A 16,316-nucleotide genomic window follows, 5' to 3' on the forward strand; every position below is an offset into this window, starting at 1 on the left:
AAGAGACAGAGAGTGTGTGAGTATAAACTCTCGCCTTATTTTTGGGGTCGCCCTATGAAAAATCGGGCAAATACGATATATATTCTTACATACATAGATCAATACATGTCCTATTAATTCAGTGCTATCCCCAAAAGGGTATAGAAAGAAGCAGTTTCAGGTTGCCACGGGAACAAAAAAAACAAACCAAAAAAACAACACTTAAATGTTCAGCATTCATCAAGATTTAACAAATGTAATCAATATAATTGCTTCACTTTGGTGTGGTGAAGGACTGAACACTTAAAAAGTATAGTGAAAGAGCAACCAACTGCAAAGCACAATGCAGCCAATCATACAATGCAAAAACTCACTTCAATGGCTAATGATGTGTAATAATAGCTATTATGCTTTAGTGAATTACTGCATTTGTTGGAACAAGAAGTGTAAATTGAAGTTCATCAACGTCCTCTCTTTGCATAACCTAATTATATAACAAAGCTTGATTGTTTTACTCTATATGTTTATTTATTGGCATTATGCCTGCAATTATTTTTTGTTAAAAAAATCATTGAACAAGAACTGCAGCATGGACTCACCACAAAGTGTCAGACGTAGTAAATGTTTTTATTAATGTACAGTACTTTGACATTTGCACCCGTTATTGAGAATATCAAAAGTAACAGTTTCAACACTTGGCTTTTTTCCCCCCAGAGTTCCAAAGGACAGGTTCATATGTTCAGGACAGCTCAGGATTTGTTATGCTTTGGAGAAAGCAACCACAGTAAATCTTAATTCATTTGGATCACGCTGCATAAACTTTTTGCAAACTTCTATAGCATCCTAAGGACAGAAAGAAATATGTTAAAGTCTCCGTTCTTAAAGAATATAAACAACCATTCTAGCAGACAAAAAATGTTTATATACGATTATCAGAAAATGCTGATAAAAACATCTCTGTTGTTTACTGAAGATATATGAAGAGGTACTGTATAAACAAAGCTCTACAATTAGTTACAAGTCTTAGGCTGAGTCCGCGCTGGTGCTCAAAGCATGCACGCCGGGTGTCCTGCGTCTGCTTGCGCGGGCGGGGGGTGGGAAGAGAGGAGGGGGGCAGCATTGCCGAATAGTTGAGTTGCCGGGAAAGTTTAACATTTTTATTTACCTAAGCGCATCGCGTGTGTGCCCATGCATGTATGTATATATGTATATATATACACACACACATATAGACAAGTCACCTCGCCAAGTGCCGTCCGCTCAGCGCTAAAGGGGACGCAGCCTTAGGCCGTGCCTACAGTGCCGTTGTTGGCGTCACCCGTCGCAAGTTATGTTTCGCCGGGCGGCTGGGTTGCGGGATTCTGGCAATTTGATTTGTTCAAGGGCCGTCACGTGACGGCCCTTGAAAAAGCAAATTTTACTGGCTTCAGGTTTTCGCGATGGCGACGTCGCTCCGTTGCTTGCACTATAAGCGCACGCGGCGGCGGCAATGTATTTGTTTTCGGGCGACGTTGCGTCGCCGGCACTATAAGCGCGGCCTTAGGCTTCGTTTATAGTGCAGGCATGACGAAGTGCATGGACTCGCGCTTGCCTGTTGCTCGAGTGATCCCTGCACTCTGATGGGGAGGCGTGGCCATGACATCACAAGGCTGGTTCACCCTCATTGGCTGAACCACGCACGTCTCGACCGTCGCACGAAAAACCAAAATGATTTGTCGGCTCAAACTTCTGCTGCGCAGTTGCGCGCACTATGGCAGGCCCCATAGAGCTACAGTATTTTGTTTACGGTGCACGCACTGTCGCACACTGTATAATCTCCACCTTAAGTGCATTCAATAAAATGCAGAGTTTTGTTAATAAAGCATCCAACATATATCTTAAAACAATGAGGGGTATTAACAGAGCTCTGATAACAGGTACCGGAGTTTGATCAGCGTTAGCGGTCATTTACCTAAATAGCTGTCAACGCAGATTGTGCGCCCATACTGGTTAAAAAATACATAATCTATGGCCTGATTACTTCAGTAGGAAGGTTTGACACTGCAATTTGTTCAAAGTTGAGACTTTCATTACATTCAAATTAAATTGCTGTCAAACATCTGTTCAGATTCTGCTGTTGGAGCTGATAGAATTTGGATAAAGTACCTATTCATGTTATCTATATATATAAGACTCAAATAATGTTTGTGTGTATGTCTGCTGGACAGCTCATTGGCCTGCGCCACACACGCACGCACGCGCACACACACGCGCACACACACGCACACACACATATCTATATATATATATATATATATATATATGCAAGTCTCAAATAATGTTTGTGTGTGTATGTCTGCTGGACAGCTCATTGGCCTGCGACACACACACACACACACACACACACACACACACACACACACACACACACACACACACACACACACACACACACACACACACACACACACACACACACACGTGCAGAGAAGGGGCGCATGTGCAGCGCTCCCCGGATGGGAGGAGGGAGAGCAGAGAGGGGCTAGGCGCGCAACAATCGGAGGAGCGCGGGAGAGAGGAGCGGTGCTGTGAGTCCTGGCAGAGGGGAGGGGGCTTTGTGGTCCGTACCTTCGGAAGAATACAGGGGAGGGGGCTTTGTGTGTGTGTGGGGGGGGGGGGGGACAGTGTGTGGGGGGGGGACACAAACAGAGAGGGGGGAGCGGAGAAACAGACAGGGGGAGTGGAGAGAGAGGGAAATTGTACTCCCGGGCAACGCCGGGTCTGTCAGCTAGTGTAACTATATGCAAGACCAGTTTGTCAGCAACAAATACATGTATCATGTTTTGCCTAGGCTTAGTTTTGCATAGTAAAGCTATATAAAGAAAACTAAACAAAAAAAAGGCATAGCCCGTTAGGAAAAGAGAAATGTAACTGAATCCTCCCCTGTGAATTAGTCTGGACTGCTCGGTTAAAAAAAATGGATCCCTCTTTTTCTACTTTTAAAAAGTATTTGTTTGAATTCCCTGCGATATGACATTGCTGAGGTCAGTGAAATAATACTCAAAACATGTAAAAAATTATCTAAATAAAAAAGGATTTGAAAAAAAAAAAAAAAATTGTCATTCTTTTCTGACCAGTCAATCATGAAATGTAAGCAGCTGCATTTCTCCATGGGGGAGGACTGTTCCTTTAATGCTACACGATAGGGTATTGTGATGTCTCTGTCACAGCGCAGGATCTTATGTCCCAGATCAAAGGAGGGAAACTTAGAGTTTGTGCACAGGGGGTTTGATTACAGGGGAAAAAATCAGGAACAAAACAGGAACAAAACATAAACAAAGAACATAACTCCACTTTGGGGACTGCTGACTAATACATATTAGCCGCTGACTAACTGTGGGAGAGCTAAGTAAGCTCTTTCCTCACCTTGCACCCTGTACCTGTGGCAGGCAGCAGCTCCCCTTGCAGTCTCTCACAGGGCTGCCTGTGTATGTGCCTTCAGATTAGCACAGCAGCAGCAGCACAGGAAATTGCCCATCTTGCCTTTTACCTTGGAGCTCATTAATTAGTGGTCAGGTGAGAGGGACGGGAACACACCCTGCAAGGTGCTGGGTTCTACAGTATGTAGCTCCCCTCAAACACCTTCTGCTTCAGCACATCACAGTATACATTCTTACTAAACGGTACATTGTTGTTTTCATTACACAGTTCAAGAAAGTTGATTGCTCCAGAGAAAGTATGTTAAGGTATTACTTGAGCAGGGAATAGTGGTAGGAACTGCAGTGTAAATAGTACACAAATGATGCTAAAGATAGCAATTTGTAAAAAATTTTTTAATTACATTCAGACAAATTTTGTTTTTTTTTACCGTAATCATCCCTTGAGGTATAAACTTCCAATATAATGGATGGAACCTGTATACGTTCTGTCATCAGAAACCATCATACAAAAAAATAATAATTTGTATCTTGGTCTTACCTCTAACAACTTGTCATCGCTAGTTTGTCCATGATTTACGGGAAAAGGCTTGCGTCCATCTAGAAAAACAAACAATAAATAATTTCCACAAAATTGGCTCAGCTTCCAGCAAAATCTCCTGTTTAATAATAATGCGTTAAGGCAATAAGAATGAAAGTAACAAGACACTAATGAATTGGGATAGCCAACGTTTGGAACCACTCCCCATTGCACAAACACTTTTGCTACGTGGTTCTTGCTTCACCTCCTACTGTATACATTAATACAAATTGGCAGAATGACAATATTCCTAAAGACTGGAAGTTTCTGTTCCATGAGGTCGGGAGCGTTTATAAGGAGTGCATCCAACGAAGAAAAAAAAAAAAAACAGAGTTGGGGCACTCACAACCCAATAATAAAATACATGTTTATTCAGACAAATTTTTAAAACGAGAGAAAAAAAAATGGAATCATGTTGATTTTTTGGATCTCAGAATTAGGGTATATCATCAGGGAAATGTATGGATTGAAACATTTAGGAAACCACTAGTCACAAATGCATTGCTACATTATGAGAGTTTCCATCATAAACCAGTGCGGGATGGAATACCCTACGGACAATTTGTGTGACAATTGTTCCAAAATGGTATTCCACACTCAAACCCAATAATTATATCACAGGTTTGTCTGTAGGGGATATGATACTAGACTACTGAAAAAGGCCCTTGATAGGGTTTATCGGCTTGATAGGGTTACAGTTTCAGAGCAGATCTAAATTACAGCATGAAATGGGATTAATCTGGTCTTTGATTACTTTCCTGTGGCTGAGCACTTTAGGAAAAGTATTATTTCTAATTGGCGTATTGTACAAAATAACCCACTATTATCCCCCTTTTGCAGTAAACCACGAAGGATCAGCTTTAAAAGATGTCCATATATTAGGAATAGAATTATTAATAGTGAGTTTAGAGTGACTAATGGCAAGTGTTGGCAGACTCAAAATCCTATAGAGAATTATAGATGTGGGACATATAATCTTTGTAGTAAAATTATCTGTATGAAAAGTTTAGCCCATAAAAAGGTAAATGCTACAATAAAAAGGTGTTTCATTAACTGTAGAACCACGTTTGTGGTGTATCTCCTGCGATGTCCATGTGACATGATATATGTTGGTAAAACTGTTTGACACATGAGGACTAGAATAGTTTAACATCGTAGAGTGATTGTTAAAGGCGAAGGTTTCTTATGCTTAGTGCAACATTTTAAGGCGCTACAGAACAATGGCGCTAATGCATTGTGATTGGTGGGTTTAGAAGACAGAAGGAGGTAACAGAGAGTGTCACCTTCCTGTAAAGGGAGTACAGATGGATCCATAGATTGTCAGCATTAGGCCCCTTTGGCTTCAACGATGTGAATGAGTTTAGCTTATTCTTATGAATGTATACGTTTATTTTTTCTTTTGAGTAAAGACTTAAATACTTATTTATTATTTGAATAAAACCATGTCTGACTCCCCTAGGTTTAAGTGTAGGGAGTTTGCATCGTTTGCGGCCCACCTACAGTATGTATATAGAACATGTCGGCAATATTATTCACCGATACTCTGGTAAAGTTACAATATCTGTAAAATAAATAAATAGTTTTGCAACCTATTTACCTATGAATACTAATCTGTATCAAATGAATCTTTAATTGCTGTTGTACATAGTAGATTTTATAACGTTTTTGTATTTGTTCACAGAATAGCTTGCAGTCTAGAGAGACTATGTAAACCCGGCCAAGGTGACTCCCATGCTCTTGTAAGGGCAAAAATATGAGCTGTTAAATGGCTTTTTGGGGGGTTTAGGGATAGGGTTGGTAACATCACTGGAAGTGTTTTCTTTTTCCCACAATATGCTTTTTTCCCCAAATGTGTCTGAATACACATGCCTTTTATTATTGGATGGCGAGTGCTGACCTTTGATTGATAGCTGGGATGCACCGGACGGGACTCTCCGAATGCCATGGCATTTACTGGAGCATCCTCACGTGAGTGAACGCCCATTATAGATATTTGGTACACTACTTGTATTGATGCGCTTTGTTTTTGGTACTGGAATAATTATTGCATGTGGTCTGTGCCATGTCTCACCTATCTCCATTTATAAGGAGAGTACCACTGCTAAATATGTAACACACGACCGCTCACTGAAATGTACTTTTTAGTATAAATGACAGATTAGGAAAAAAAAAAAAGTATTTTAAAGAATTATTTCATACAGTATTAACAATCAAACACAAATTACATACAAAAAGGGATTTGTTGACTGTTTATGGTTCTGTTTGAACTGCCTACCGAATTAAAGGCAGAATTTATCCATGTAACAATCCATGTAACAATAGTATACATTTAAATGTGAGCAAAAGGCTGAATCCTCAGATATTAAAGTGTTTATTAAAAAATAAAAAAAATAAACCTGTAATTAGATTTCTTTGGCATGCAAAATACTATCGGAAAACCGTTTCTCTAAAAGACATTAAATGCCACTTTATTGTTTTTGAATACAAATATAAAAAGCGGATTACCTAGCTCATAAAGATGACCTTCTATATGTACAAATGCGATGAAGTGCAAGTCTACTTTATCGTCTATACTGGGTGCCTATGGAAAAGAAAAAAAAAAGGAATTATCACACAATCTGCAGACATTGTTACCGTTGTGTATTAAAAGTAATGTGAAAGAAAATACAGGGCTTTCAAAGCCAAGAAAAAGAAAAACAGTTTCCCTTTATCTCTACAGTGAAAATGAACACGTTGCTCAATATAATCAGTATTGAAATGGTCTTCCAGTCACACACAGCACATTATTCTTAAACAAAATGTAACCTATTTGTCATTTAATACACAATAATACTGCTTGCTACTGGTTATCTTTTGTTATTCTTTTGGTCAATTTGAGGACATTTTGGCTGCTCCAAGGGGAATTGGTGGAGAGATCCAGTAATGATTTGGGGTCACACTGGTGTGTACAGTCACTCTCAGTATGGCATCATTTCCTTTATTTTTGGCAGGGAAGGTTACATTGTTTCTCCCAAGCAAGGTAAACCTTTAAGTAGGATTGTCTGTGGATTTCAGACACACTAAACTCATCCATCATGGACACTGGGTGTAATCACATACTGTAATGATTACATTATTTTATTAGAAAATATGACAGATAACCACAGATATTGTGATTTCTACAGTAACCAGGTAACGTTTAAAAACGTACCTTATTATTTTCAGCTGTTCCTGATCAATGACAAGTTAGAAAGTAAATTAATTCATTGGTTACGTGGTTGTGAACCCAGAGTTTTGAGCTAATGTGTGAGTGCGTGTGCATATGTGCATGTGTAAATGTAAAATAAATATTTCAGTCGACGGTCTCTCCAGGGATTATGCGATGACAAGAAATTGAATAAACAGGCCTTCTAGGTAAAATGTCATGAAAAAAAACAAAAAAAAACTTTCCGAACAAAAATACTAAATACCTGTTGATTTGCTTCACTTTTAATTACAAGTGCTGAGACTGCTCAAAAGAAAAAAAATTATATAGATCCTATTTTTCCGTGAGACATTTCACCAAGCTGCGTCTGTGACGGCTTCTATGTATCGGTTAGTGTTACTTTAATCATTTCTGTTTGCATAAAAAAAAAAAAAGGAAGAAGAGCAGAAAGAGAACCCGGTTTTTATAGGTTTTGGGCAATTTGCTAATCTGTCATAGAAGCAGAGGTGATCGCCACCGCAGGTTTAAGAGACCAGGAAAATGAACAACGGAGGCGGTTAGAGGTATAATCTATGATACATCCATTGTAATATTGCACTGAGCAGCTACTCCCGAAATACGCCTATAACCACTCCCCAAGCCCCAAGCACGGCAAAGTCGATGCAAAGCCTTTTAAATGTATACATTTTGTAATGACACTAGCACAGCAATCGTTGACAGCTAGGTGTTAACTTGCAGGCTGTACCCGTAGCAATGCTTGTTTATTTATGGAGTTTCTGTGTGGCGAGGGTTAAGAGTCACGGATCTATAAAGAATGCATTTATCACGTCATGGAAAACGTTGTAAGTACGAGCCAATCGCTGCTATATCAGTTTATGGAGAACACTTTTTTGTATAAACAGGGCGGTTTGCATTTTTGTAGGTCAGATTTATTTATTTTTTTAGCTTCCCTTCATGTTTTTGCTTTTATCAATCTAGAAACAGCATAAGAACCATGGCTCTTGCAAATCTCAGATGCTGGTCCTAGATCAACATCAAGAGCTTACAAGAGAACCGTTACCACATTAACAAAGGCTAGATATGATTTGTAATGCATGGAATACTAAGATCATATTATAATGAGCATTAAAACAAAAAACCTTACAGTTACACTAAAACATTTTATATGTTGTTTTTCATCTGTGTTCTATATCAGGGGTCCTCAACTTCAGGAATGCTGCAGATGCACCCTGACATCACGGAGAAGACTGCGGTCCAATAACACTCCGGCCAAGCAGTGGAGAGGGAAGTGAGACAGCAAGCGAGTCGCAGTACCCCTCAAAATCCCGACAGCAACTACATATTAAAGCTAGGAGCGGCAAAGTGAAGAGGTAAAGCACCCATATCTGCATTATCAGCGGAGACAGGGAATAATGTGCTAAGTGCTGTGTAGGCTCTAGGTGAAAGGCTACTCACCAGTCTCGCCTATCACACACCTGAATACATCTTCATTCTGTGAGGGTTATAAACAGGGTGCACAAAGTCTCCTCAGGAGATCTGTGGCTTATTTGACATCTCTTTCCTCTTGCCCAGCCAGCAAATATCACAGACACCAGAAGCACACAGTGTTGCCATTCCCCATATCACTTATACCAATCAAATTAACAGAAAACTCAAAGTGTTTCCACCAACACTGTGAAATACACTAAAGAACTCATCATTTTTGGATTTTCTAACAAGTAGTTCTAAGTGGATGCACCTGTTATACTAAGGTGGACATTAGAAGATCTTTAAGACTGTTACCCATGTATATGCAAATACAACATATGTATGCACAATCATTTTGCAAGTAACAAGTGTTTGTTTTAACAGGCCCCTATTAGGGCAATTTTTGATTAAGATTTTAAGTTTGAGATTAAATGCTATTTGGTTTAGTTTATACCCAGCTGGGATAATTCATATTTTTGTATTTTATTTTCAGAACTATTAGGTTTTTGATATTATTAAAAGTATATTTGTATCGCACACATTTAGAGTGTGGTCTCATTTGAAATCTCTTGACCTCTAAGAACTAGGGTTCTTTTTTAACTGATTCCGTGCGCAGGAGTATATATAACTTTTTTCCACAAATGTTACATAGGCCCAGAATCATGCATTCTCTCTACCTGTATATGAAATGCCTGTAAATTGAATGTATAACCTCTGTTCATAGCCATGTATTATCATAACTCTGTGCCCAGGACATACTTGGAATCGAGAGGCAACTCTCAATGTATTACTTCCTGGTAAAACATTATATATAAATAAATAGGTGCATATAACATCCTGCACGTTTTGAGGGAGCATATCCCTTTAACTCTTAAGAGGATCGGTTTTGAAATGGAGTTGAGAGAGGTTTAGTTTTGTCTTCAAAAATATCTTTAATCCGATTCATACTGTTTTGAAATGTGCAAAAAATAGTCACAGCAAAAAAAAATTGTAAAAAAGGAAAGCGAGGGGAAGATGGGAAAGGGAGATTACCCGTTTATTTCTCGTGCGGTGGAATTAAATTTATGAAGAACTGTATAATTAATATTTACTTCCAGTATAATGTGCTAATATATTTTGCACCATAGAACAATGTGGTCTCAAGACAACAATAATAATACAACAACATGTACATCCACTGCTACAGTAGGTGAGCAGGGCCCTTCTTTGCATAAACCTGATTAGTCATTACTACTTGGTTATCACAGAAGCTGGGAAATGTAAAAGATTAAGCCAATTAGCAATTTCTACAGAACGGTCAATTTATTTCCAAACTAAACGTGCATATGTCTTCCCCCTGGTACCTAGAATATTGTGGCTTTTTTGGCAACTTGCTTTACAAAGTCATTTTTTCTGGAACTTTGGGGGCACAAGGCTAAGCTACTGCACAAGCAATAAGCAGCGACAGCCTATGGTTATAAAGGACAGCCCGTCATTTTCATATTACACAAGGAAGTCATATTTCACTCTAAAAGTTATTAATGTTAGGGAAGCTAATTACATTACTAAACTATGTTATAAAAAAAATTAAGTCTGCCAAGTAAGATTTCGTCTTTATAGAGATGTGGTAGGTTTTTAAGGGAGAATGTGAAACACCAAATCTAGTTTACATTTTAGAAGTATTATTATCATCCTGTATTTATAAAGCGTCAACATATTCCGCAGCGCGGTACAAGGTGGGTACAGAGTGACATCAATTACATAAACCGAATGACATACAAGTGCAGAGGCAAGCGCAGACGGATACAGAAGGTATTGAGGACCCTGCTCTCCAGACCTCACAATCGAGACGTAATAAACTAAAGACGAATTGTTGGTTAGATGGCAAAATTAAAGCACAACATTGCTCCAGTAATAATACAATTCTCTTCCTGCATAAGAAGCATTTACGCTCATCATTTACACTCTGTTGGAAAAGATGAAAGGATTTTTTTCAGTCCAAAATTAGACTTGATCACAAACCGCGTCCTATAGTACCATCATTTCATTGCAGCGCCTCCAAAATGGCACCTCACCAGAAGAAAATGACAAGCCTCAATACAAACAGGCTCACCGATTGTTTACATGCAATTTATAGCACAGCTCTGTGGCAAAAGTCACCCGTATTTGAGATGCAAGTAATATGTATTTAAAAAGTGAGCCAAATGACCATCTGACGAAGGAAAAAAGCAAGCGCAAACGCATCTGTGAAACCACATAAACCACCGGTCTATAAATCCATGCAGGAAGGAAACGCAGGCTGCATTAGGTCCCTTTACAACCAATAAATCGTCTCAGGAAACTAGATTGGTGACATGAGCACTATTTTTATAGCAGCAGATAACACTGTGCCGACTCCTTTCATGACACTTGCCAGCTGTTGCCATGACAAGTCTATGCAAGCTAAATTCCCGGCCTGCCTATTAACATTAGTTTATCAGCTTGGCCCAAGTGGCTACAAGCACATGCCGGCCTATTTTAAATTTGCTATCTTGCAGTTGCTGCTTTTCTGAGATCAAAATCTATCACGAGATATTTAGAGAAATACTGGAATGAATTAGCATGCTGACAAAGGCACAGATCAGTCATTTGGCAGACTGGGACACTTAGGCTAAGTCCATGCTGCCGCAGGCCGCGCCTGTGCCCGGCGCGATCACATTGCCTTAAGGCATTTGTCGCACCCATACACCGCGCGGGCGCCAGCAGGAGGGGCACGCGGTGTGCCAGGAATCAGTTGAAAATGATTTCTCGGCGCAACGAGCAGGTCACGTGAGCGGTTTGCCCAATGAGGGCGAACCAGCTCCATGACGTCATTGACACGCCCCCTGACGGTGCGTTTGGCATGTCCGAAAAATGCACACGCTTCACGCGGGTGACGTCACGGACGCGCATACGCCTCCACGCGGGCGAAATCTATATGGACTTGGCCTAAGAAAAGGTTGTCAAACAGGAAACATGAAGTTCCTCAGTAAAGACACGGCAATGAAAGGAGAACTATTATTTAAAAGCAGTTTTTTTTTTAAATTAAAACTTAAAAATAATATTGAGAAAGGCCTCATTTTTTATCTGAATTAATCAGGGGTACTGGTTTTTGTCCTGAAGAAGTGCCTTCCAGAAATATACACAATATATTGTCATACAGGAAGTAAACAAAACGTAGTTTCCTTTTGTGTGAGGTTCTAAGAACGTGTGCACTTATGAAGAACAATTATGTTGGTCTTTTAAAATCTAGCACAATCTGCATCAAAGTGATACTCACTGAACGGATAAGGGTAAAAAAAAAACTCCAAGCATTTACCATTATGGACTTATGCATTTAAACACTTTTTTCATACCTCTGTGATTTAAAAAAAAAAAAAAATCATTTAAATTGATTGGCTACTACTGAAACAATACGCAGAAATAGCAGAATACATAATTGCCTGGATGCCACTATTCCACATCAAATTCATGTTAAGACCACTTAGTGGAAGTGTAACATGGGTTTTCGATTGACATTAAAAACATCAATTTTATGTTGCCTCTTTGCACTAATGCATAAAGAGGATTTGTGTTAGCTTTGCTATGCTTGCATGAGAGGACGCTTTGGTTATTATAGGCATTTAGAGAAGGTAATAGTAACTCAAATAATAGATTACATACAATTTAACCCACGCCGACTCTTCTCTGTCTTTGACTCCCTACACAGTCCACCCTCAGCTGCCTCTTCTTCCTCCTCCATCTCACCTCAGGACTTTGCCGACTATTTCAAGGAAAAGGTGGAATCCATACGTCAGGCCATCCCTTCTGTATCCTCCTTCCATCCTACACATCTTCCTAACTCTCCAACTTCCTTGACTCTTTTTCCGCTGTCACGGAGGAGGATGTGTCGTTGTTGATCTTCTCTTCTCCCTTTACTACCTGACCTCTTGACCCCATTCTCTCCCATCTCCTAAAACCTCTTTCTCCTACTATAATCCCTACGCTCACACACATTTTTAACTCCTCACTCTACTTTGGTACCTTTCCCTCCTCCTTCAAAACATGCAAAAGTAACAATACCATTACTCAAAAACAGCAAGCTTAACCCCTCCTGTCTTTGGAACTATCGTCCTGTCACCTGTGAAGATTGAGATAATGTGTGTGGCTCAGGCTATATGAAGACAGACTATCATCACCTCCATTTTGGCCTAACCGGCATTTTGAGTGTTTGCTTGTATGAATGCTTATCTGTTTATTCGTGTATGATCTGTAATGTTTGATTCTGAGTATTGCTTCTAGATGTAACTAGCCCTTGTGTAATTCCTACGAGTCATGAAAGAAATTGAATTGCATTCGTAAGAGGTTTTTCCTGCCTTAGGCTGAGGCCCCGATCTCTCCGCTGTAACGCGCGCCCGCGCTTTTGGCGGCGCGTTCAGCCGATTCCCCAGTCTGCAGCTCACTGAAGGAGAGACCGGGGGAGGGGCGTGGCGGAGGAGTGACGGGGGCGCGGCCATGACGTCACCCGGCAGGTTCACCCTCATTGGCTGAACCGCCGGGGGGCGTGCCTAATCGCTCGACGCGAGTCCTGCTCTCAATTCTATTGAGAGAAGGAGTAGCTCTCGCGCGAGCGCTGCGGCCCCCCCTCGCAGCGGGCCCGGCGCCATTCCGGGGAGGGCTCTCGTGCGCGCAGCGTCCGCCACAGCGGACGCTGTAGTAGGCAGCGGGGGCAAGGCCTTAGATAATTCTGCTGACCTTAGGTTCTGTTATCTGACAGATACAGTAACACACAGGGCTGAACAGGGAAACTCCTTTATGTCACAAGGTCAAGAGGCCCCCATTATGGTAAATTATAGGATAAGAATATAGCGTATGCAGCATATTTATGTATCAATATGTATTTTTGTATAAGTCATCATATTGTTTTTATCTCTAAGCCAGCCCCCTTAAGGGGTGTATTACTCATTTTGAAATGTATATAAATGTAATACCAAGCAATATGTTCTGAGAGGCATGAGTTCATTTTTGAATTCTCTCTCATGTACCTTGGTGCAGATAAACTCACTTGATACTTTGAACCCTTGACTCATTGATTTTATTTCTACGCTTTCACACTCCCTCCAGCCTTTTGCCTCTAAACTTCTCGAACGTCTTGAATTCTCTTGCTTGCTCTATTTTCTCAACACCTATTCTCTCCACAATCTGGCTTGCACCCAGCTCACTCCACTGAAACAGCCCTCACTAAAATAACCAATGACCTCCATACTGCCGAAGACAGAGGTCATTGCTCTCTGCTCATATTACTCGACCTCTCTGCAGCATTTGATACTGTGGACCAATCTCTTCTCCTTCACATTCTCCATACTCTTTGTATTCATAACAAAGCTCTATCCTGGATCTCCTCTTACCTCTCCCATCGTACTTTGTGTCTCTTTTGCTGGCACCTTCTCTATCTATCTCTTTGTGGGGGTACCCCAGGGCTCTGTCCTGGGACCTCTTCTCTTTACACACTCTTTATAGGTGACCTAATCACATATTTTGGGTTCAAATATCACTTCTATACGGATTACCCACAAATTTACTTTTCAACCCCTGACCTTACACCTGCGGTACAAGTTTCTGAATACCTCTCTGCTGTATCATCCTGGATGGCCCTCTGCCGACTTAAACTTAATATGTCAAAAACAGAGCTCCTCATATTTCCTCCCAAATCTAGCCCTACTATCTTCTTCCACATTACTGTTGGAAGTACCATCATTCACCCAGTAGCACAAGCACGCAGCCTAGGGGTCACACTGGCCTCCTCTCTCACATTCAAAAGGTAGCTAAAAACTGTTGTTTTTTGCTCCGCAATATAACAAAGATACGCCCTTTCGTCTGTTACTCGACTACTAAAACTCTGACACAGGCCCTCATTCTCTCCGTTTCGATTACTGTAACCTCCTGCTGTCCGGCTTTCCTGCCTCTCACCTGTCTCCCCTACAATCTATCCTAAACTCTGCTGCCAGAATCACTCTACTCTTTCCTAAATCTGTTGCAGTTTCCGTCCTGAAACCGCTCTCCTTGCTTCCTATTAAAATCCCATATCACACACTCAATTCTGCTCCCCACGTTTGAAGCTTTACACTGTTCTGCTCCTCTTACATCTCAGCCCTAATTTCTCGTTATGCACCATCCCGACTTTTGCCTTCTGCTCAAGGATGTCTTCTCTCTACCCTCTTTGTATCTAAAGCCCTCTCCCGCCTTAAACCTTTCTCACTGACTGCCCCACACCTCTGGAATGCCCTTCCCTCAATACCCAACTAGCACCCTCTCTATCCACCTTTAAGACCGACCTTAAGACACACTTGCTTAAAAGAAGCATACGAGTAGCACAATGGCTAATACTATACACATGATAAATAAAGCATAGCCCCCTGCAGACGCACTTACCAGAATACCCTCTTACTGTCTCTGTGCATTCTATCAACTAGATTGTAAGCTCCTTTTCCTTAATGATACTTTTGTCTGAAGCACTTCTTCTCATTATGTTTTATTTGTATTATTTTTTAAATATATATGATTGTCACGTGTATTACTGCTGTGAAGCGCTATGTACATTAATGGCGCTATGTAAATAAAGATATACATACTGTACATAAGTTATGCAATGTGACAGACAAAAAAAAACAAAAAACATTGCAGAGAAAATGGTCTGATTTCAGTGTAGCCATTTGACCCACAGAACATATATAGCTGTATGTCTGGATTCTCTTGCTGGTCTTAGGCCGCGCTTATAGTGCCGGAGACCCGACCGATGACGTCACCCATCGCCATTGCGAAAGTTGCATTTCAAATTTAGGCGTCATCGCTGGCTAAAAGGCCAGTCACGTCAGAAAAGGGGAGGGCAGAGGGACGGAGAAGCTCCTCATTGGCTGCAAGGGGAGACCGTCGCCGAAAAAAAATCAAATATCAGATTTTTGGTAGCACTGTCACTCCGTCGCTTTGTTGCCGTTGCGTGCACTATAAGCGCTGACGACGGCGACAATGCTTTTGTTTTGACGCGACGGTCGCGTCGCCGTCACTATAAGCGCAGCCTTCGACTTCTCTCATTTATGGCTCAGATAAATAAAATACAAACCGGTACATGCCAGGCGTTTCATTCCTTCTGCTCCCTAAATTCATTTGTTAAACCCTTTGAATAAACAACTAACCAATTGTGTTAAATTCCATTAGTCCTCAGCCCTTCAGTGGATGAGGCCCTGAGCAAACTGTGACCGTGTGCCACCACCAAACGTAGCCTGTGCACACAAAGACCATTGAAACGCTAAAGCTACGTGCACACTCCTTTTAAGGGGGAACGGGAAGTAGAAGTGAATAACAGCCACCTCAGGCTACCAATAGCTTTCCATAATTTGATTCAGTTTGTCGAACAGCTGAGTTTCTCATTAATGGTAATGAGGGCAGTTCAACTATTCCCACAGGTGCATGTCATTAATCACAACGCTGAAGAATGCAACACACCAGCAGATACCCTAGTAAGATCTAAGAGCGCTATAAAAACAGCAACTCCTTTTCTTCAACTCAATCTGTGTCAAAGTAGGTCCACCACATACTGCGCTGAAACTTTTGTTGACTACCTTTGGCACTGCAGGGGTTACAAACCCAGTGCACACATGCCTCACTAAAGAAGAGACGCGCGCTTTGAAATGGGAGTGTGCAGAAAGAACAGCCT

The 16,316-nt window shown here is 40.9% G+C and overlaps 1 protein-coding gene across 2 annotated transcripts in view; it reads right to left on the minus strand.

The window, feature by feature from the left end:
* Positions 1-582: 582 nt before the first annotated feature.
* UCHL3 (ubiquitin C-terminal hydrolase L3) overlaps positions 583-16,316 on the minus strand; it is a 59,660-nt gene continuing 43,926 nt past the window's right edge. For both annotated transcript variants that reach the window (XM_075590991.1, XM_075590992.1), the window contains 3 exons: positions 6,481-6,556; positions 3,937-3,995; positions 583-822 (listed from right to left, as the gene is read on the minus strand). In XM_075590991.1, the coding sequence (XP_075447106.1) occupies positions 739-822; positions 3,937-3,995; positions 6,481-6,556 (219 nt within the window). In that variant the 3' untranslated portion in view covers positions 583-738. The remainder of the gene's footprint in view (positions 823-3,936; positions 3,996-6,480; positions 6,557-16,316) is intronic.

Source organism: Ascaphus truei, chromosome 3, assembly GCF_040206685.1.
Source record: "Ascaphus truei isolate aAscTru1 chromosome 3, aAscTru1.hap1, whole genome shotgun sequence".
Classification (NCBI taxonomy): domain Eukaryota; kingdom Metazoa; phylum Chordata; class Amphibia; order Anura; family Ascaphidae; genus Ascaphus; species Ascaphus truei.